This window comes from Ylistrum balloti, unplaced genomic scaffold, assembly GCF_031769215.1.
Source record: "Ylistrum balloti isolate Yb309-2 unplaced genomic scaffold, AGI_CSIRO_Ybal_v1 Utg370502, whole genome shotgun sequence".
Classification (NCBI taxonomy): domain Eukaryota; kingdom Metazoa; phylum Mollusca; class Bivalvia; order Pectinida; family Pectinidae; genus Ylistrum; species Ylistrum balloti.
The window spans coordinates 490,503-515,149 of record NW_026782325.1 but is presented as its reverse complement, the minus strand read 5'-3'; the positions used below and the strand labels follow the sequence as shown (position 1 = coordinate 515,149).

Genomic DNA, 24,647 nt, shown 5'->3' with positions numbered 1-24,647 from the left:
CATGTTTTTAAAGTGAATATATCGTGGAAATCATTAATGTCCATTATACTGGAATGTTTCAACATAAACAAAATAAACAATTCAGAAATGTACTTTCCTACATTTATGTACATGGGTGACAAGCTGATAGCATAGTGATGTTCAGTGAAGCATTTCGCATTCCAACAGCTGCTAAATAACCTATGATAAAAGCGAAATGATCTGGCAATCTCGTTATTTGGAAACATAAAAAGCCGTGGTTGAACTCTAAAAATGACAGTGATTACTGAACGTTAAGTGCGATGAAATCTAACCTTTACCACAGTGGTAACCCGTGCTATACTGATAAAATGGTGAAAAATAAAAGAAAAAACTGCAGCGTCATTTAACGGTTTGAAAAAAATAGTGGTTGAACAGTATAAAGTCAAACGAACTTCTATCTTTGATTCCTAAGCAGTTAAAAAAAGAATGCGGAAAATCACGGAAACTTTAGGCTTGGGAAGAAGCAGGTCTAATCATAAACAGATAGTATTTCTATTCCGGCTGCTAAGAGGCTGCATTAAACTGGCTGTAGCGTCAAATATCCTCTTAACAGAGGGAAAAGAACTATTGCAAAAATACCATGAAACAAATACTGCCTAAGTGATTGTTTGGTAGATTTGTCACTTTGTCAACAGCCAGTGTCATTCTGAGGCGATGTGTGCTCATTGTAAATGATGGATACCTTACTGAACAACATACGGGCGGAGCGTATCATGCCATTAGGCCAAAACCATTGAAATAATGGAATGAAGTGTTGCTAAAGAACTCAAGTATGTCATTACAGAGCAATCAACTTCTCAGATTCATTGGAAACACAAATATGACGTCTCGAAAATTCTTTTGAGGTTGGCAAATTCAACTTATGTCCGACTGACCTATCGTGGTCCTTTGAAGTGCTACTGCGGTGATAATTATGAAATATAATCATACATTTGCCAATGAAATACTGACGTTATCACTGACAAAAGCTTAGATCATCACTGCAGAGATGATATTAGAAATCCTATATCATCTCTAGTGATGATCATTTTTTTCCAGTGTTGATATAACTTTCGTAGATTTGACTAACTAGAGCAAGCTAGTCATCGCATTGAAATGTGACGCAAAGTAGGTAAAGGTTGAATAAGTCTCTCGTGAAATAATTCGCTTGCATATGTCTGGTTTTCTTTAAATTGTTTAAAGTGTTGTGAGAGATCTTTACCAGCTAACAGTATAAAATGGTAAAATGTGAAGCAGCCGATTCCCAGTTGCGTCGTCTTGTTGTCAAGCGTAACGTATAATTACAAAGACAGCGCTAATATTGCCCCAGATATTTTATGAAGATTAATTTTATGTTTGGAGAGGCTCTGAATTTCAATATTTTTTTCTTTTAAAATGTTTATGTTATAATAGATAAATATTCTAACATACTTGTAAAATAACGAGAGACCATTAAATCTCTATATATGAAATTTCGAACTGTATATGAGTAGTAGGTAGGTAATTTAATGTTACGACGTATACTAAGTCTATCTACTGAAATCTGTTCTTTCTTGCCCCGATATAACCTCTTTATAGGATCAATTTAATCTCCAGACAATGTAATAAAATGAAGCGCTAGGCGGTGTAATTAGGCTAATATGGTGCTACATTGAGTCGTTATGATGCTGATAAGCCATGGAACACTACAAGCTCGGCGGGCAGAAGGTACTAGTTCTCGGGAAGACACTAAGTAAAATCAGCAGGAGGGACGCCCCTTTACTCTCTGGCATGTGTTTTCATGTAGTCCGCGTTAAATGCAATGACCATAAAGAAAGTTCATGATATGATGAGCATTTAGCTATCCACTCCACATGACCGAAGAACCCGAAGGACCTTTGTATAACCATGTACAACCCCCGCACCTCCTTCTCCGCCCTCCCTCGTCTCTCTTCCTCCCCATGGCAGTCAATTTGGCTGATTACTACAGGGAATAGACGAGTCAACCAATCTATGAGTAAGTAATAGAGAGGCGCTTTATTTTCCCGAGGACATGTATAAAAGGCAACATACATACGTGTCATTCCTTCATGTACAATATACAGTAAGAGTGCAGCAAACAATACTTAATCATTATTGTCAACCTTGTCCATTCTAACCTCCATTATTTTTCTAATGTACAATCAAATTCGTTATCATCAGCCATGATCTGCTGGTTTTCATTTCTTGTTTTCAATCATTGAACAGTGCAAACGAGTTTAGTAAGTACTTAAACAATAATGATCTTAGTGGGAAATAACCTATTTCGATATGTGACATTATGTTGATCGTGTTTGTTGCTTCTAAGTATTCCTTTGGTTTTCATCTGAAAACGTGACATTGCTTTCATGGATTAACCGAGATTTACATGGCGGCTGTCGTCGATGCAGCAGAAGACGCTTTCTCTTCCAAAATACCTGGTCTTATTCTCCTTGTAAGTTTTCACGGGTATTCTTGTATATTTTCAGTCTATAGTTTCACTAGCTGAATTAAAGTCGGGGGTAAATTATGATTCCGATGTGACGTTGTCTTGACAGGGCATTTCATATTGATATCTTTTATGTTGGTGGACGATTATCATATCAAACGCTTTATCAGGTTTCTTTGATTCAAAGTCTGTCTTTTAAATTGTGAATAGATATACTTCCGGATGAAATAGCATCATTTCAATTATAGAATGTGATATGATTGTCTTCCACAGCAGCATGGCTACACAGAGTCAGAAATCTATATCACTGAGGAATAATGGCTGACTTACGATGTTAAAATGGACCTTCCATTGTATCAGCGAGTTCCAAACTTTGTTCAAATAAACTTTGGACAAAGCAAAGATATTGCTATGACAGCCACTGTAGGAGTTTAAACTTTTTTTCTTGTGTGAGCATAGTGACAATAACGCTTGGCACGATAATGGAATGCATCTAAGAATGACTATGATAACTATTTTATCATTGCTCAAGTTACCAATAATAACAGCGAAAATATATAAATTTGTCAACAGAATCTTAATTCAAGTATAATTTCGATAAAACTAGGACAAAAAATGAGTAAATAAATTCTCACGTAGATATAGAACTCTACAAAGTAGAAAGAGGATAAGACCTGTGGTTCCGGAAGGGTAAGCGTACTTTGCTTTGCCGACGACACCGCATTTTATAGCTTAGTTCTTCAGTCATAGACGTTAAGAATATTGCACAGTTCATCATCCTTTCACAAAACATCACATACTTGTGAGATTTATCAATTAATCCAAGGCTTTCATAAATGCTTAGATTTCGGGCCCTGAGCAAAAAGCACAAGTGAAGAAACAAACAATTATAACGGTAGTTATGATGTTACTGACTCATTATATTTTCAAAGTGCCTAATCCGTACTTTGAAAAGGTATCAATATAGATAGCCCAGCCTCTATATACAGCACATAGAAAATTCCATCATAGTTATTTCAATTTTAAGCTTGGATGTTACAGTCGAGACATAAAATCCAACAATAATTATTCATCTTAGCAAATGTACGGTATGTAATAGGACAAATAAAAATATTAGTAATTTGGACGTCTGGTATTAATGTGTATACACTTTCTATACTATCGGTGTGTATTTGCAAATTGAAAGAGCGAAATATAATGTTCACGATGATTGAGAAGTAGATATAAAATGAAGGTAATACATCTAAAGGCAGGTATTGCATAATTACAAAAATTTGATTTCTGACAATATTGACGTGATGTTGTCATATTGACTTCATTTTTTAACAAAAAGTTCAAAATATAGGACGAGTTTAATATCGACTTCAGTGCAAGCTGTTTTATTTAATAACTTATATCCGAAATTCTTTAATAAACGTAAACTCACAAACTTATTTCTGTATTCGAAGCAAGTAGGGAGGACTTCGAGTCTGAGAGTAGTTTTTTATTCCGACACTATAACATGCCGTTTTCGAATTATGACACTACTATTACATCGTTACTATTTGGGATATGCGTGTATATATGACATCTATATTGTGTATTAAATATTATTGGCTATAGGCAAAGCAGGAAAATAACAAATAAGAATTCATATGAATGTATTGTTTGTATAGTTACATTGTATGTGTAGATATATTGCAGGTTTTTACTTGGAATGAAAGCACCCGCAAATATTCCACCTAAATATGATGGGAGGAGTTATCCCCCTTCTGTTGATAAAAACTGTACAACAGAACGCTTCCATCTTTCAAACACAGTCGAACCACAATCTATATCATTCAACGCTTGAGTAGCAGATGATTTTTTAAAGATAGTTTCTCACGATTTCTGTTTAAACTTTAAACTTGATAAGACTGTCAACTGTTTTCTGGATCCTTTTTTCATTCTTTGTAATGTTACACGTATTGCATATCGTTATTTTCTCATGAAATGAAATACGGTTAATAAAAAAGTTTAGATCACAAATAAGCACGAGTTGATTTACAGGTAAAATGAATTTGGTAAGTATATCACGAGTTGCAGTTGTTTTGCTAAATACCTATACATGACCATGTGAACTGACCTGCTGGGTGCACCTAAAACATATCAATGAAAATGACTTTGAAGTTTTTCGTATTTTCTTTTTAATTTCGGAATAGAATATTGCTGCTTACCACATACTCCGTCTGTTATCTAGTTCAGTCGGCCCTTCAGTATTATTCACTGGTGTAATTTACCCTTGTACGTTTTTTCATTGGGTGCGCCAGTCAGAAATCGGTTGTGTTGTCATAATGCAGACTGTGACACTACAAGTGGATTGGTAATTAAAAATATCGAAACAAAATGACTGCCTCCGTTTTATGTTGTCTTTCACATTTCGGCTTTAAGCCAATAAATGTTTAGCATTTTTTCTTAATTCTGTTTAAAACAATTGCCTTGCCATATGAGACTTAATGAAACTCGTGTCATAGTTTGTTTAATTTTTGATCGCCAAAGATCAAAAAAAAAAAATAAATAAATAAACACTTCTTAGACTTGCTTCATAAAACTAATGGATAATTCTATATTTATCAGACGATTGCCGTTCATGAATATAACCATGTGATCATTTCGCGTATGCTATATGGCATATTGTGACGTCATTAACTGATAGTTACAATATGGCGTTTTTATTAAAGAAATAAAAAGTGTGCTTGGTCGATACATCTCTAAGGAAATGAAAACTGTTTTAACATTCAATGTGTCCATACATGTTATCCATATGCATGATTGGTACATAAATCCATGTAGGAAAAATAAAAAGTATATACATTGATATTCTGAATAGTCATAAAACGCATTTAGATAGAATAAGACGGTTGGATACAATGTTATAAGCATAGCTGTTACATATCGTGGTAATACATTCATGCATTCGAATAATTTCAATATACCAAATATGTAAATATTGGTCAATTCAAGAATATTACGTCTTATTATCAAACGTGAATAAGGTTCACGACAACGACAACTGAACTACCGGGCATGATATCTAGCAATAACCAAATAAGTATAAAACATTATGCTCAGTAGGTGTGTATTTCACTTACCTTTCACCGCGTGATCTTCAGAACAAAGGCGCGTGATGTGACAGCAACACGCTAATTGTACTTTTTTGTACCTTACACATATGAAGAAACTCGTTGTATTAGTATATCTAACGTGTAGATCGCCAGCCATGCATAAAGGACATCACGTGCGGTTGGTACAATTAAATATCATGATAATCAATTCGATTTTAACAAAGAAGATAAATCAAATATTAACTGATTTTACTTACTTTTTGTTGAGATATTCAATATGTGTGTTCATACAATTTTATAAATAGTGCTTGTAAGTAAATAAAAGTAGCATCATACATATACAATGTAAATATTAATTGGCAAATGTATACTTCAACACAAAAGTCACGTTTTTGTCTAACAGAAGATTAAGTTGATATACTGGAAATATAATAACCTTTTACAAAATTTAATGTTCCATTAATACAGACGTTCATGCTAGTAAAGCGCAAATATATACTGCAGTTCTATTTATCTCGAGTTTGTCATTTTCAAAGCAGACATGCATGTACACTGTTCTTCATTTTTGTGGATGATTTATTTTCAATGTTTTCCTAGAAAATCTTAATCAGTCTACGAACTGTTAAAACATCAATTTTTAGTTCAAGTTAATTTCGTGAGCACTTATATCCTCTACGAAATCAAGTGCCCCCAAAAAAGTGTTGTTTTCAAAAAAAAAAAAAAGCGCAAAATATGATCCCCACGGAAATATCTGATTTTGCAGTAACTAAAGCGACTATGCATCACCATTGCTACATGCCAGTGTTAAGTGATAATTGATGCTGTAGCTCCAGTACACGACGAGACCTACCTTGAATAGTTACTGCTATATGGTGGGTGGAAAATCCAAGCGTATTTCCGGTCAAACACACGTATAGCCCAGCATCAGATGTTTGAACAAACGGAATGGCCAAAGTGTTTCCCGTTCCTACAGGAACTGTTTACGAGAAAAAGAAGTTTTTTTATTTCACATTAAAGGGACTAGATGGTTAGATTTCGTTATTTTTTTCCATGCGTTTGATTTAGGACAAGCGTTGTTATACTTAGAATTAGACTACTCACAAAGGTATAACGCTTTCTGAAGAAAATTGATAAAAATTATCAGCTTCAAGTTAACGCTAGCTGACGCTCATTATTGTGTCTACCGTCAATCGCTGTTTTGATCGGATATACTCGATATTGATCACGTGACTTTTCGGAACCTCATGATTTCTAATTTGCATGCGCAAAAGCATTGTTTCATAATGATATGAATTATTGTTGGATCACTCCTATTTTTATAACATGGTTATGCAAACTTTAAAATGATATAATTAACAGAATTTTTTAATAGATATTTAAATGTTATAATGCTTTTTATCAGTTATGAAACGAAAATCTTACCATTTAGTCCTTTTCAACATATTTTATAGCAAGTGTATACAAAGTGTTATTATCAACTCGCCTTTACAAAGTGTAGCCTTGATGAAGAATGACAACTGGTCAATTAGATTAAAACAAATGTCATCCATTAGCTGGGATTAATAGTTTGTCAATTCAGTCCTGAGATTTGATGATAAAGGATGCTAGATTGTAAATCAAGTGAAGTGGTATAAATAGATGATAGAATAAAAATAATTTCTTACCGATGAATAAACACGAAAAATGCCAAAAACACAAGGATATATGCAAGGTCATTCGGCCTTCGGTACAGTGTAAATAATAACTCTAATCATAATCGTTCCTCTGTGTTGTGCTTTTAAGTACAAATTCGTAAAGGAAGGGAAGTAACTCACAATGTTGATTTCACAAAGACAGCGGCATGATATGATGGTTCATTTGCTCCACTCTTCACAAGGTGATAATCTATACATATTTACATATTTATAAATTCTATGTAAGTGTGATGTTTTGTTTTAAAATCGTTTTCATGCGTAAAAGGCGTTGTTTTTATATTTCAAGTTTCACGTGATGAAAATAATGCTAAAATTAGTGACCTAAGACATAATACGCTGTGTCGTTTCTCTTATTATGATACATTTACGAACACACTATCGTTAAATACGAAATGCACTAATAACCTTATTTATTTTGTACGTTTTTATAACATAGGAGTAAGTCCTTTGATCTTTTTAGTATGCATCCCTTGTCAGACTGATCATATTTTATAAGTAAAGAGGATACAATTCTATATTCTATTGTTATACAATATTTTATAATGTCATGCAATTCGTAAATATGTTCTCACACCCAAGTCGCTGTTAACAAGTTCCATCTGTTATGAAAGATTAAGCTGTCTTAAGGGACGTTATTAGGTCCTTTAGGCATCGAGTCCTCAAAGAATTATCCTAGAGAAAGCAACACGTGACAAAGGGCATTGTTTTTACTGAATCGAACTCTAAATCATCAAAAGGTGTTATTCACTTGTTTGTCTTTTGAACAATATGCTTTCCCTTACTGATGTGACCGAAAATACATGGTTATGATCATGTCTCTTGCAAAGAACACAAGGCCTTCTTAATTTGTCTATCTTTAATACTACAAACACTTTACTCACCAGATTACTGTAAACGCTTCGCGATGATCCTAATTTAGTTATGATAGTATACATGCTAAAATATATACAAATGTTCATCTAAAATTATCAGACATACGAAAGTGTATACGCATGAATTCATAAATTGTTTTCAGATATATGCCTGGATGGTAATTATATAACATTTAGTATAGATGTGCTAATCTGTCAAAGCCTAGATTACAAAACGTGATAGTGGACTAAGATGTTATTGTGCTAAGCACGTTAAGAGTATTTGTCCATGCATTAGGAGTACTGCATGTTTACTCTGTTTAAGTTTCATTATAGATAAAGTTGTTGTGCGTATAACATTGTAAAAACACAAATACATCTCTTTTTTAATTAAAATAGTTATAGTCAATGTGTCGTCAAATGAGATTTTCAGTTAAAAAATGGTAGGACTACATTGAAGGTAGTGAGAGGACAGTAATATAAAGACTGCAAATGATAGATGAAAAAAATTTACTATACAGACACTATGCATTTTATTTCTTTGACGCAACATTACATTTTATCAATGCATGAGTATTGATGTCGAAAATAATTTCAAAGACGTTATGAAATGCATGACTGTTATAAATCCTAAATTATACAATAAAAATGGAATCATTTGTTAATCCTCAAATTATGATAATAATCTTTTCGTCGCGTTGATTATGTAAACAACACAATCTTCGGGTTTACAAATAAACGCTTGTTCCCCAAACAGATGAAGTGTATTATTGGTGTAAGAAAGATTAATATTAACACAAAGCTTACCGTCACGATTGCTTTCAATGTCTTCTGCTTTGTACCAGCTGATCGCTGCATTTCCCGATGTAGTGTAACAGGATAACTCCAGAGAGTCTCCGAGATGCACACTTTGGTTTCCACTAGAGCGTATTAAGTCAATTTCTGGCGGTACTATATAACACAATTAAAAAAAGAAAGTGTTATATCCTTAAAGCGACACTGAAAGTCACTTCAAGACACAGCATTCATAAAAGAATTGTAATGAAACTGAAAACCATTCAGGCAACTTTACTATGCTTCTGATCAAATTTATTTACAACCGTGAAAACATCAACTTCTTCTGTACTGCACTTTTGTTATTGTCAATCATCATCTATCATACAAACAGTATATTAATAAAAAAAACAGTTACAAAGGCACTTCATGGAAATGATTTGACTTCGAACATTTGATCAAATATATAGTTTGAATCAATTTCCGATCAGTTTTTACTGTTGTTCCACACAACTGACTTTCCAAAGTAAACAAGATATGACTCAAAAACAAATATGACTCGACGCCATTATTCATTTAAGCTACAGTCTAAATGTTGATAGCCTTTATGGCGCAAAACACTAACTGATCATAAGTCACTTGTCTTTTATTCAAGTACTAGATCTGTGCTTTTGATATATCAGGGAACAGGTGGTGAGGTATGATGGCCATAATAACTCTTAACTTAAATACGATACTCGTGATCTCTTAAGAATTTTACATGAATGAACAAGACAATAGCAACATGTCTATATATTCATAATCCAAGCTCAAGTTCAATCAAACTAAAAGTATGCACAAAAGAAAAATTACAATGAAAATAAAAACAGGTGTTCCAGAATTTTTGAAAATAGCAAATACGGATCCAGAATGAATTCACAGTTCTGAACCCACTGGATTGATTTTTAAAAATGTTGCAGAAATTCCTCTTACAAAATTGTTTAATTTGAAAAACTGCTCCATCTCTCCCAAGGCTGTTCACACACACGACCCTGTAAAACCCGAACTCGTCTAAGTTGATGCCTGTGATAGTTAAGGAATGGATGCTTTCATTCCTGGACTCAAATATATATCTGACATTATTCCGATACAATACAAGCCTGCTGTGAACCCAATCAACAAAGGGCGGCGGGTTTCCAGTGCAGCTTATAGTCATTGTTACGTTTCTTCCGATCGAAACAATGGAGTCACTGGCAGTAAGAAGCTCAATGCTTGGCACAGCTGCACAAAAGATAAAGCATTGAGATACATTAATGATAATGTAAAAGAAACATGTTGGGTAACTTATACTCTAACTCAAAATCATAAAATGACATTTTATTCTGACGCGTGTGATCTGAAATCAATATTTTTATGTGGATAAATATTGTATCATAGACAACAATGCATAATATACCAAATAAAATATAACTAAAGCGTAAAGTTTTATCCTTTGTGGTTTAAAATGTAAATGTTTTTAAGTGTCTGTTTGAAACATATATATGTTACAATTTCAAATTTCATCTTTTCTTTATCCTTCTTTTTTTAAAAACAAATCAATAAAGACTTATAGTGAAAAAGATCACGTTGCGGGTCACGTGACGAGAAGGAAATCCATTACATACCATGTACATCCACTCTGAAAAGTTTCGATAACGTTGGCTCAACTCCATTGGCCACAACACATTCATACTCCCGATATCCACGGTACACTCCTTCAACAGTTCCTGTGATGTTTTGTATCAGTAAAGTTTCGCTCGTACCAACTTCAAAATAACAAAATACAAGATGGTCAAAATATTATGTGTGAATTGAGGAATAAATGCTGTCAAAAAATAAAAGAAAAACATTTATTTCAGCGTGAAAACATTACGGAGAAAAAACTGGAGGAAATCATCCTGAAAAACAAAAATGCAGACATACATGTACATGAGGTAAGCGTCTTAATGAAATAGCTTTAAATTTGGAAATATACGGATACAGGCCAAATAAATCCATCAAAACTAAAAGAATCGTTCAATTTATCTATACGTTTTATGGAATGTTCTAAGTTTATGTGATATTTAACTGAACAACGAACGTGGCAAAATGTTGAGACAATCCAACTTATAAACGCATAGTCATCCAAACACCACACTCAAATTTTGAAAGTGGTTGTTATACATGAAAATATATTCAGTTGCATCAAAGATTCTCAATGTATTACTACTTACCCTTTATTCTATCCCGGAGACCAAACTCATACCAGAACACAACTGGCGGCGGAACTCCCTCGACGAGACACGTCAGCTCTATGGACTCGCCAGTGTTAACAGTCTCTGTATATTCGGAAGAGTTTACAATCTTCGGAGGACCTGTAATGAAAGCGCAACGGAATATCCATTTTCTGATATTGAAAATTGAATGAAACTTATTAAACAGGGATATGTATATATTCAAATCCAAGCTTAAACATTTATTTTGTATTTAAAATCCACAGACGTGTGTGATACATTAACAATAATTATTTGGCGCCTAGCCTGTATCAAATTCTTAATTTCATTGTGACGTTTTCTTTTTTCTTTTTTTTTTCGGGGGGTGGTGGGGGGAGGGGGGGTGTGGAGGGGTTAATATATATTCCGTTGTTATATTCAAATTTAAACACCATGTATTCTTGTCCGATGATGTCTATATCGAATTTGTTTTCTGGTATTTTCTTTGCATTATATTTTCATGTTTCTCTTGCAAATTTGACACCTTACAAAAGTTTTAGCTTGTGAAACGGTGAAGAAGTTGCTGTACAAATTACTGTTTGCCAGGACTTACAAAGAACACAACATAAACCGTACAATGAACCGCACATTTATCAACTGATATATCATTATGTCCGTGAAATTATAATATTTGATTCAGGAAGTTTTGGTGTCGGCCTCATGAACGAATGCAAGTCTTTCGAATTTATTCATATTATGGTATATGCTGCCTCTCATTCGGAACGTGTGGTGTTAACTTTGAGTTCCTTGTACAAATAATTCATTAGATCAATTTTATTTTAATGTGAGTTCCACGACAGACAACGTTTCCCTTAATTAACAAAGCGAATAATATTCATTTGAGACTTGTCAGGAATTTGATTAATGGATCACTGTATTACACACAATATCATACAGTTCCTTGATGAACAATCAAGTAAAAAACAGTAGGCATGTAAATTTGAGATCTTCAAACATGGTCTCCCATACATACGGGATATATAATAAAATACTAAGACCATTTACTTTCTTTAGTATCATATCCATCGATTATGTGAATGATATTAATTGTACCCTTTCAACATTCCTCCAACAGATGTTTATTCCTGCAGAAAAATGTTGAAAGTCGATGCACGTTTATTTTCACGTTACATGTACTTCGCGAAATTTCATTTAAATTACGATCGCCGTTGTCCCAATGATAGATATACCACCATCCTTCAATTGTGAACTGTGATTGAGTTATCCGTCTTAAGGCATTAGGGATTAAAAAAACAACAGTTGAAACAAAAATAAAATAAAAGAAAGAAATATACAAATACAAATCGAAAACTTAACATGTATTTTCATCGTGGAGTTTACATATATAAAAGAATGGCACACATCAATTTGATTATCTTTACAGATTCAAAATGGAAGTAGCAAATGTCAGTGTCAATATTTTATACGTGTAATTCAAACCACAAATTGTATTCCAATCTGCTACCTACTCAATATTGTCAAACTGATGTCCTGGGATTTGCGCGGCTTGGTGTATACGGAGCAGGTGTAAATGTTCTGGTCAGATAAGTCAACATCGTTTATCATCAAACTCCAATCGTCTATGGAGTTCGCTTGAGTGAGTTGGATTCTGCTGTCGCTGGTGAATATGTTACGGCCGACAGAGTAGGGAAGACTTGTCCTTTTGTTAATCCAGAGTACAGGTGCCTGTCAATTAAATAGATCGTTTTACAATACAATCAAAATCATTAATGAAGGGAAAGTCACCTTACAAGTTAGTAATAAAAACCTGGAAATCCCCCCTCTTCTTCATCAAATGCTTTATGATGAACATTTCTAGTACTATCGGTACCCTGTTTCTGTCATTAATATTTGCTTTTCCAGTAGGAAATATTCTTCCGAATGTGATATGATTATTATCAATATAAAGAACTCGGACATGGAAGGAGGTTAACTTCAAATTCAAAAAGGAGATGAATTATTGAAAAAAGCAATAGAAAGCGAGAAACGAAGTTACCTAATATAAAGAAAGACAAAGGCACGATTTTCACGAATAGCTTTGCAACGGTATTCATTTTCAACTTCTTCAAACAAATACGCGGTGTTCATTTTGATATTTCTCAGTGATGGTACGTTTTGGAAATGCGAACAGAGTCAATAACAAAGGAAGAATCGGATATAAACAGAAACATCGAACGTCAAGTCTCCATATCATACACAGGAAACGAAACAGGACTTTCCCGTATGAAATCACAGTGAAAATAGCAGATAGCAGAAGATGCTCGTACTGTTTATCACTTATAGTTGTAATTTGTATGAGAATTCATAACGGTATATTTACTTTGAAATAATAGTATAAATCATATATATTCATATGAATGTACATATATCTTAGATATGAAAAACAATTGATTTCTCTTTTTTCGCTTTTCGTATGAGTTTCATACAAGTCACACAACTCTAACTAGGATATACCCTAAAGTATAAAATATGTACTGAATTGACATCTAAGGCGATTTTAATCAAGTGATTCCGCAATTAAGTCTATTAGTGTTACATGGACCTGATTGCTTTGATTATACTGATAACCACTGACACCGTTCTAAGGTGAACAAGTGAATGTTACAAAAATAGTCTTAGGTACAACTCAGGTTGAATTTTGTATGAGGTCCATCTCATAAACATAACGCCACAGTAAGGAACGACACTGGATCTTACTTCTTCATACGGGTCCGGTTAGACATACCTGGTAGTCGGTACATCTCAACACTACATTTACACTGAGGCAACTTGTATAGTATCACCCACCTATCCGAGCCCGATTTTATTTTATATTTAATTGCTAAATCTATTGCACTTTTCACAAAATTTCATTTTCCTTCCTATTTAAAATTGGCGCCAATAATTAAGTCTAGTCCTGAAGAAGAAATTCTTATGATATGGTGCGAGTTTTCTGTGCGCGAGTTGACGAAACTGGGGCCCATTTAGCTATATCTGATATGTTATTTTGTTATAACTAGCGGTTTTTATCAAATTACATTTTATTGTAACTACACATATTTCCATTATTTATACTCTTATTTTAATCAGACAATTCCGCATTTAGAATGTGGCCGAGATGTACCGATAGACAACTTTCCTTGGAGTGACAAGCAATTGTTTTCGTTGCGATCACTGATACGCTCAGTTTCTACACTGCAAAACATACAGAGACTGATATAAACATTTTTGAAATTTTAATCGCCATCTTACATACAACTTATGATATTTCTTTTTTTGTCCCTTATAAAGGGACTTCGGCGTCCATCGGCCGAAGGGTTTATCGCGACACCTAAATTTATTCCACCACTCTCCATTTAACTTTATAACTTTGTATTTGTTTTATTTTCTATGTATGTGATGTAATTTATGTAATTTTTGTGTCTTGATAAAGGGGTAGAAAATTTGACAACTCATTTACCCGTACTGTCGTAATCACTTCATTTTATAAAATGATGTTGCCGCGGGCAAGTACGAATAATAAACATGGGCAACCGATATTGGTAATTATGTAATTTAAAGTTGCACTTTAACCGCTTGTGTTTTCTTTAGAGCTTGTGGTCTTGAGTGTAATAAGAGAAACAGGCATGGCATGTCAAACAAGTTAGAAACAGATTGAAGTTTGACACCACAAAAACACACAACGGAGTCTGCGTGGGAGTTCGAGATCAGCGAGGGACTGTGAAGTGTAAAGCACCGGGATAAACCTTCAAAATAAAACAGGATATGATTCGTTTTTCATACGATTCTTTGAAATTAATTATAAGCTTATAAATATACAATTCAAATAAACCGTCTACATACAGGATCTTTTCCTTTCATATTAACTTTCATGAAACAAATCTTTCAAGTCTTTCATAATTTTAGTTTTTAGTTTTTTAGTTCTGACCTGATGAGCAAACAAAATATTCATTTAAATTAAAGACAACAAATGTAAGTTTTTTAATCATATAACTCAGAATAGTTTTATTTGTTGAGGTTATAAAGTCAAACTGTTGATGATGACATCAAACAAAGGCAGCCATTTTTGGTACCATTTTCAATCCATGATGTTACATCATTGCCTTTACCAAAGTATCACAATAAATAACATCAAATAAAAGTATATTACACTTTAACTAGTTACTTGCACTGAATAGCAGGTCGATTATATGATAAATAAATGTTAATTTTATCTACGAAATTCTCATACCAGGAGGTGCATCATTGTGATAGAATAACATTTACGTTTCAAAGACTATGTTGTCTGTTTCCAAAATGTTGTGCCGTAAATAGTTCGATTCTTTTGTTTAACTTGAAAGGTAAGAGTCTAGTTTACTATTTTTTTATTTCCTTTGTTCATGACTCACCGTGTAAATATGTATATTGTGTGTGCTTTGTCCTTGTAAAATAGATGTAAAATTTGAAAATATTCTAAATATAATACTTTCAACAATAACCGTAATTTAGTAAAATCTCTTGTTCTTTCTACGATGGTAGAAAAAGCAAAGAATTACGTTAATCAAAACGCTTGATATAAGATAATGAGAAAACTGTCCCTATTCGAATTACAAGTGAATCTAGCATTGACTCAACTCTTGTGGTGTGTTTGTTTACATTAAAGCCGCGATCAAAATTATTCGCGACAAAATTTGGTTCACTGTAGGAAATTCTTGTTCAAAAATAGATAAACGACTTTTTCTAAAGTAAATGCCCAGCCTGATCACACAATGCTTCTAAGCCATTCATCAACTCTAGATATTCGTTAAAGGTTTGTTGTACGTTTCCTCTAATTGATTAATGATTTGTAATTTTTCTTCACATTTGTTAAGTTTAAATTCCTTTCTGAACGAGCAACCTTGGTTTAAACTTTTATTTGAATATCTATAAAAGCTAACAAGGATTTTACACTGTAAATGTCTCTGGTTATTTTCTCTCACTTGCTTCCGACAAGTATAAACCAAACCATTTAACCTGTCCACTCTATTGAGGAATGTTTAGTTTTATCTGTAACTCGGGATATGATGGGAGTTTGTAGCAGCTCTAGGATAATCTGTAGTCTGTTGATTTTATTTACGTTACTTTTATCGACTCTGCAGTCGCAAGCTGAAACCTGTCTGAGCATTATTCACTGTATTTCTAACTTAAGATAAAGAAGCACAGACATTTGTGAAGCGGAAGCTACTATTTTGTTTTCACGTGATATGTTCCATAGTCAAGGGAGATGACTGTATGATAAATCAGGAACCTTAAATGCCTATAGCTTTTACAAATGGATCTTATGTATGTACGTCTATTTTAATTTTAAGCAAAATAAAGTGTTTGCTAGTTATTCATGAAAGCAATATGTCATTATTTTGTCAGTAGAGAAATCGGACTTAAGGAGCATCAGATAAGACGGTATAAGATTCGACCCTATCCCACGACGAGTCTCAGAGGAAACTAGGCTCCACATTGCCAGAACAGTTACTAGCAATAGTAAAAAAACGAACTAAAGATTAATACCTGTTCGATTATTTCAATGCTGTGTCATAGGTCAAAACTCATCACTTTGACTGTTCTGGATAATATGCAACGGGCAAATGGTTGAATCCTTATATAAAACCGGTTTATGTTAAGCCTGGTCTTCTATGCACTTGATTTGCTACAGTGTATCTGAAATAAATGATGATTTATCCTCTACTATAGCAACGGGCCACCGGTATATTGTACAAAAGACACACAGTTGATTAACACCTTGAAATACAAATAGATATTAATTACATCTGTTTCTTCTTTCTTTCTAGGACTCGTCAGCGATGCAGGAAACGACTAAGCAAAAAAGTAATCGAAAGAGAAGAAAGAAACCCCGCCGTGATATTGGCTGTTCAGGTGGCTATTAACACACCAACAAACAGAAATTAATTTATTCATGTCTTCAGGTATTTGCAATATAATCCAATAAACAAATATACTATTGTAAATCAGTGACTTCGAGATAACGAGCACCTGCGTGCTTCATAGCGAATTCTCTTTCTGATGACTGCGTACATTCTGACATTTTGATATCACGTGCGTGTCGGATTTAAAATATCAAAATAACAGATAGAGGTCTGTTTGATACATAACGAACCACTTTAATCCGCTGTACTATTACATGTTAATATCAAGTCGAACATTATCATCTCGAATTCTTATAACAGGAAGACCAGGTACAATTCCACAGACACTGCACACTAAGCATCTGAACTTCACTTTTTGCAAATATTTGGATAAATCGCGGACTTCACTTTTTACGAATATTTGGATATATCACGGTTTTCACACGGTCCCGTCGACTGCGAGATAACGACTTTCGACAGTAAATATCTTAAAGAGATTTCAAACCTGTATGAAGATTTACATCATCGGAATACTATTTCCTTATTATTTAACATTCACATATCTAAGTATGCAACTTAAATATATTTACAAATATTTGTTTAATGCTGAAGATTCCAGGTCAAATGTTAGTTATTCACACATTTGTGGCTGACAAAACTGATAGAAGATTGAACTCTGATTATATATGTTTGCCCCTGAATAACCTCTAAAAACGCTTGGGAGTTCTTCCCTCTAAGACCCAGGACTTACATTGTTATCTATAAGTATCATTAGCATTACATGTAATCAAGTCTTCCATCATAACAGACACGAAGAAAAGTTTGAAAATATTATATGGAATCCATTGCATAAATCTGACAAAAAGCATTTTACTTCTTAAGTGAAATCTGATAGTATTAGAAAATTAAAGTACAAATCCAGATGAGTTTCTCTGCTGTTTCTGAGAGATTTGTGAAATAGCACACTCCGACACAACAAGGACGAAAGCGGGAAAGAAACTTGGACAGCTGGATGATTCTGGTTTTAGTGGAGATTCTCGTGAAAATGAAAAGCCTTGGATAGCCAGCAGGAGGCTGATAAGGGGATGAGTAATGCCGTAAAGAAGACTGTTTGAATCTTATATATAGAGTGATATTGGAATAGTCTACTGAGGTTAAACATAAGTTAGTGATAAGATAGGCGATTTACTAGTAATGTATGTCATCTTATATCTACCATACTGAGGAGATCTTCCATTCTGTAGATGCTTTAGAAATCGTTAAAAAAAATGTGTCTATTCATGTAACATTGAGTTCTCCGGATCACGTCCAAATCTAAGTTCAAATCAGAAACATCTTTCAGATCAAAATCATAATATCCATTTGTATGCACTATATGGATAGTCTAGAGACAGTGGCTAGGATTCTTTAAACAATATGAGTTGGATCATAAATAAAAATGTTTTCAAATAAATTGTAAATAAAATCCCCATCCACCAATGTTAAGTATAATCAAGCGTTTGAAGGGTTCAGAAATATAAGGAACATATGTTAATAGCATTCTCCATATGAGATAATGTGCTTGTCGAATGTCATAAAATACTATATAATAACTCCTATAGATGACAGAACATCATAACACGATCCGTGAATTTGTGTCGGAAAATATTCATAAATAATTGTCATTTGCAATATTTGGTGTCTGTCTGGTGTGGAAAAACAGAGCTGTGGAAGACTCGACACACAAAATGAGACGTAATAGAATCGTACAGAAACTGTTCATAGACAAACGAAAAAAGTTCTAAAACGTTTTTTTTTTTAATTTTTATTTTTAGTTTTTTTTATATGCAAAAAATGACAATGCATGTTTCATCGTCTCTCTTACACTTGCTGCACTGTTTGAACTTGAAGAATACCAATAGGTAAACAAAGATTAATTTCGAAACACCGAGGAGTGAAAATGATAACAAAATACGAGGAAATATTTTTAAAAAATAGGACGAGATATCCGTGTTCCGGAAGAGGAAACGTCTTATAGTTTATCAACGATATATGAATTCTTGTTTTGTTTTAAGGGTTATCTGAAGAGACACAGGATTGCAGTAATCTTGTCTTATTGTACGCTTTTATCCAGAGAACGGCCCTCACTTGTGTACGACATACAGATGCAAATGATGAATGTACATGCAATTTTCCACATACAAGGATCGACAGATTTTGCCATCAGTTGGGGACATCTAAGAAGCATCACGGAAACTCCAATTTCGTTCAACATCAAAGTATCTTCACGAGTAGTTTTCTATGTATATAGAGTATAGTACATGTGCATACCCCTATATTATGACGTGTGTCTAATCTCTCTATGTGAGAACTGAAGCGCCCATATGATCAACATAGTAATAAAATGCAAAGTCAAGTAAGTTAATGTATATATAATTCTGATTAGTCTATAACAAAGAAAGACTTTTAAGTTTATTCTTACATTTGTATTCTCCATTCCATTGATGATACATGGAAGTGTCACTGTTTCACCCACTATTGCTGTCACGTTTGTAGGGGTGTCTTCGAAGGTCACGTCCGCCAGGACCTGTAAATCTAAAATGATCAAGTCTTTATGCACAGTGCAAAACTCGTGGCATTCAGGAAAAAACATCAAGAGAAAATACTGATCTGGCAATATAATCGTAATGAGAGCAAAATATGAACAAAAGAAACATTTAAATGGAGACTCCTAAAAACGTACTAGGAGAATAAGACTAGATGTTCCAGAAAAGTAAGCGTCTTCTGCTTCATTAATGACACCCGCCATGTAAACTTTGGTCAATCCAAGTACGCTATGTCATGTTCTCAATGAGAACAAGTTATACAACAACCGAACCAACAGGTAAACTAAAAAGCATCAAATACGTCCATTTTCATGTCACACAAAGAAATAGAATATTTCTCAATGGGATCACTATGGCGGACAAAAAACTTCCCCGTAATTTTCATCAAGCTGCACCTTTTGAACCCTTGTGTTACGAGATTGTCAGTCAACTGACGACTTGTTGCAAGAAAATCGTGATAATGGGTACAGACCCTTGAATACCGGATCAACAGTGATATGTAAATGCCATAGTTTGGAGATGCAGGAATATTGCTATCCAGAAATGGAAAATACTCAATAGGGAAATTGAAATCATCACGTTTGCCATACAGCTTGATGGAAAGCTGTCCATGTTTGTTTCGTTGTAGGAAAATACCGAGATAAGCAGCTGATGTAGAAGAGTCTGTCGTATCTTTGATTTCCAGTTCTGGTTGATATATACGATAGACGTAGTCAATAAATTTCTTGTTATTTAAAGACAAGACGTCTTCAATATATCTGAACGTGAAATTAAATGACTTGCCAAAGTCTTTGTGGCCTGTTTTGATAAGCTCTTCAATAAATTAAGCCTCCTATAAAAACAAAAACAAGTCAGCCAACAGAGGGGCGCACTTGGTTCCCATGGGTATGGTATGCTAAGAGTCTTTTGGAAGATCTTACCACCAAACTCGACGAAATATAACTTTTATTTTGGCCTGCCGCCTCTAAGGCTTCAACGATATGTCTTTAGCATCACTGACGAGTCCTTATAGAAAGACCAAATAGCCGTGCATTATCTTCACTCCCGGCCCCCTTCCATCCCCCATTTTTTCCTCTATATTCAACCTAGGCTTGTCCAATTTCGAGGTATGCACTAGTTTTATTACAAAAGAGGAATGTACATCATTTTTTAAGTTAATTACCGAAAAGTTATATCCCATGTCGTGATAAATTGCAGCTGAGCCCTGCATTAATTCAAGTTCCATTTAAATCTACAGTAAAGGTAATTACATATTTAAGCCGACTGTTTTGGATTATAGTTAGAAACTTGTTCTTATTTAAACATCGGAATTTTAATGTCACCCTTCTTGTGAACGCTAACTTCATTTTTTCCTTTTTTATAGCATTTTTATATGTCATGCTAACTTAACGATGTTCTGTGTAATGATGGATTGGCTACCAGCCTCTCTGATTTTTTGTTTTTTTCAATAATGACCAAAAGTAAAGAAATACCAGGGTACGGTAGTTTTTCTATCACAACGTAATGAGGGCGTGATATAGCCAAAATCAGAGCAGTTAGTGACAAGATTTTATCCATAATCTAAATATTCTAGAGACAGAGGCCAATCTATATATCCACAATTACATAAGTCCTAGACTATTGAAGCCATATAAGGTAAAAATAAATAGTCGCAGCGTATATCAAGAGTCATAAATGGCCTGCAATTTTATACGATCTACATAATCTGGACATAGAGTAAATAAACACTGTACGTCATAAACAGTTTCCATCCGATTTGAGAGAAGACAAGTTTGATTTTTCGTGTCTTTATCATTTGTTTACAATGTACTCTAGGATCATACTTACGTGTACCTACATCAGCTTGTAAATGTTTGTTGAAAGGAACTTTGTAAAATAAAATATAGAAAATAAAATCGGTTCGGTATGATTAGATCTCACTAACCTGAACTGGTGATTATTATAATTTTATGTTTATTTGTCCATATCAATTTCATTCTGTACTGGTATCACAAATACAATATTGTTTTACTTCAAATAAACTGTATTTTCTAACCTTAGAGTTCAAGGGTCAAAATGATGAACTTACACAGGTAAGTCATCAATTCATGAAAGTTCAAAAAGTGAAAAAAAAGTTATCAGTCGATCAGATACATTGGTTTATAACTAAGATGACCTTAACGTACCAAAACCGTATGACCTCCTTCAAACATTGATATTTTGTTTCATCTGAACAGCAGACATCAAACGATGGTTGCGTAATATGTTGCATTATTTTTAAAACTGTGCCATTAGTCAAATGGAACTTGTATACGTGGAAACAGATCATGCTGAACCACAGAATCTAAATCTCTGATTATGATATGTACGATTAGCGGGAGCTCTCGTCTCTTATTGGTATCTATGTAACAGTCAGCCTTGTCTTATCTGTAATCTCCATGCGTACTACTGTATACCCTCACTATGGTGCAGACAGGACACTGTCTTTAGCTAAGTTTACTGATAGTGTATACAGCTTTATGTGGGAGTCAGACTTTACATATAACCTTATGCTTATGGCGTATTAGCGTTAGATTTTCTCTGAGAATGTCCCGCTCTACATAGACTGAATGGATCTACCATGTGTAAGTGAAACGTGGTAAAGGAAAAACAACATATAAGGGACAAAAACCTGGGGGGGGGGTTAAACTTTTATCAAGGAACCAATCATTGTTGTTGAACAAGAATTTCGTGATAACAATGGATGGATGGATGGATGGATGGATAGATGGATGGATAGATGGATGGATGGATGGATGGAATATGGAGGGAGGGAAGGAGGAGGGAGGGAGGGAGGAAGGGATGAGTGGAGGGAGGGAGGGAGGAAGGGATGAGTGGATGGATGGATGGATGGATGAACGATGGAGGGTGGGAGGAAGTGAGGGATGAAGGGATGAGTGGATGGATAGATGAAGGGATGGATGGATGGATGAAGGGATGGATGGATGGATGAATGAATGGTGTATAAGTTTATTATTTCAAGGATAAAAGAAGTTGAATAAATAAATAATTTGATGAATAATTTAGAATTGGTTGAATGGTAAATGAATGAATGGTTAGGTGGAAGGATTCAAAGATGAATGCAAAGCTAACTGATATTATTGCCGGAGTGTTGAATGCTTGTTTTTTCATGAGGTGGTTTAAGGCTTGAATCATACACTTTAAGTTTAATGTTAAAATTGGATGTGAGTACTACAGGTTAGGACCGGAAGTGTTCACTTTATATACATGTAGATTATTACTGGACCGGAAGTGGTGACAATCAGCGGTACATCTGTAAGTGACACAGCTGATGCACAGAACCTCTCTATGTTGATCACATATTAATTCACATGTCAGTGACAAAATGTAGTAGTTTTTCATCAGATCCAGAGTAAAATATGTTTCAACTAAATTCATTTGTCTATGCATAAACATTTTCGATGGACCTAGAAATGTTACGTTACAAAAGCCGATACATCGCTGTGTCTAAAATTAACATGTTGATACGCAAAATAAATAAACTGAACTGACATCCTCAAAGCAGTGAGAGTAACCAACAGGCGTCGTTCTGTGATATAAATCTCTTCAAGCGTGTTCTACATGGGCTTTTTCAAAGAGACATGAACTATCAAGACCATTTTTATCGGGCAAATACATTTTCATACAAAAATACCTTTCAATAATTTGGATGTTCACTGTTAAAATGCAGTTTCGGTAAATGGTGGTAAATGATATAACGTTGGACTATTGTCCATAATCTTATATGATCAGGACATGAATATTTATAAATGATGTTGAAAAATGATGTTTAAATGTGTCATGCGCATTATTCATATGATAAACAAAAACGAAACATTATTAAGATAAACAAAATTAAATAGCATTTACATACCCGAAAGTGCAAAACCCAAGAATATTACCACGACAGCAAGTATTTTCTTCATATTCGTTGTTGAATTCCAAATTTTCCTTATACACTTTACTACAATTTCACAAGAAGCTTTTAAGATGTCATAAAGATGTTATTTGCTCATATAAACACATTATGTAGTCGCACAATACACACGCACACCGACAGCAGCACAGGACATACGAACAGCTGCTTAAAGGGTGAAGTACGATAGTCAACCTTGACCTTTAAATAATTTGCGCGCGAGCTTGGACTAGTATGAAACAGCGGGCGTGGTAACACCAACCTTAATTATAAACAACTTTCTTCCTCTGTTAGACACCGTTGGCTGAGTCTGAAGCTGACGGGAGACACGTTGCCTCAGAATAAATATCTCATAGGGACAAAAGTGGTATCACATATTTGTGAAATGTAAGCAGTTCTTATCGATGTTGTGAGAAACATTTTCAGTCTCTCATACCAGTATGTGTCGTTGGCTGCACGCGGCCGTTAGTGTACATAGAAGACTGTTGAATTCGCAGTGTTTATCAAAAGAAGCGGAATTAGTGTATGATAATGTGATCGGCTAATTAAATCAGGACGCTGGCAGCAAGATTCGGAAATAAAATCAACGTGGACATGTTGACATTTCTTTCCAAGATTCAAGAAAATTATGGTGTGGTTTTAAACATTGATGATTTTCAATGCCAAGTTAAACTTTCGAAAAGAATAAGGTTTTTTGATTGAACATATACCTATGTCGACCTGTTGGGATTTAATTTAATTGGCATATATCAACATCTGATGAACAATTTGTGTCTCGAAATACGAAATACAATGTACGTTGTTTTTCTAATTTTTTTCAAAAAACGAATTGGTATTTTGAAAATAAAACAAATGTTTGACCAATTTCAAATTCTCATACAAATTTTACCTTTTTACAACACATCGTCAGGTTGTTAATCTAAATCCCTAGGAATGACTTATACGACGATAATGTTTTAAGTTTTGATGTTAAGACACCCCCCCCCCCCTTGTACTCTTAATCGTTTTCTACTGAAGTTTTATCCCAAGTGCGTGTATCTCGCTCTAAACACATCCAAGTTGTACAGTGTTTTGTCATCTTAACCATTGATATTTTAGTTACTAGAAATCTTACGAGGAGAGTATTCGGAAATAAAATACTCACTGCATGAT

General features: G+C 34.2%; 1 protein-coding gene across 1 annotated transcript in view; it reads right to left on the bottom strand.

Moving 5' to 3' along the window:
* Nucleotides 1-23,626, bottom strand: part of LOC132555513 (hemicentin-1-like) — a 61,171-nt gene extending 37,545 nt beyond the window's left edge. Inside the window, exons 1-8 of the mRNA XM_060219862.1 lie at nt 23,454-23,626; nt 19,438-19,550; nt 12,588-12,804; nt 11,080-11,220; nt 10,492-10,632; nt 9,821-10,108; nt 8,882-9,025; nt 6,380-6,505 (exon numbers count right to left, since the gene is read on the bottom strand). Of these exons, the coding sequence (XP_060075845.1) occupies nt 6,380-6,505; nt 8,882-9,025; nt 9,821-10,108; nt 10,492-10,632; nt 11,080-11,220; nt 12,588-12,804; nt 19,438-19,550; nt 23,454-23,505 (1,222 nt within the window). The 5' untranslated portion in view covers nt 23,506-23,626. The remainder of the gene's footprint in view (nt 1-6,379; nt 6,506-8,881; nt 9,026-9,820; nt 10,109-10,491; nt 10,633-11,079; nt 11,221-12,587; nt 12,805-19,437; nt 19,551-23,453) is intronic.
* Between the last annotated feature and the right edge of the window lie 1,021 nt (nt 23,627-24,647).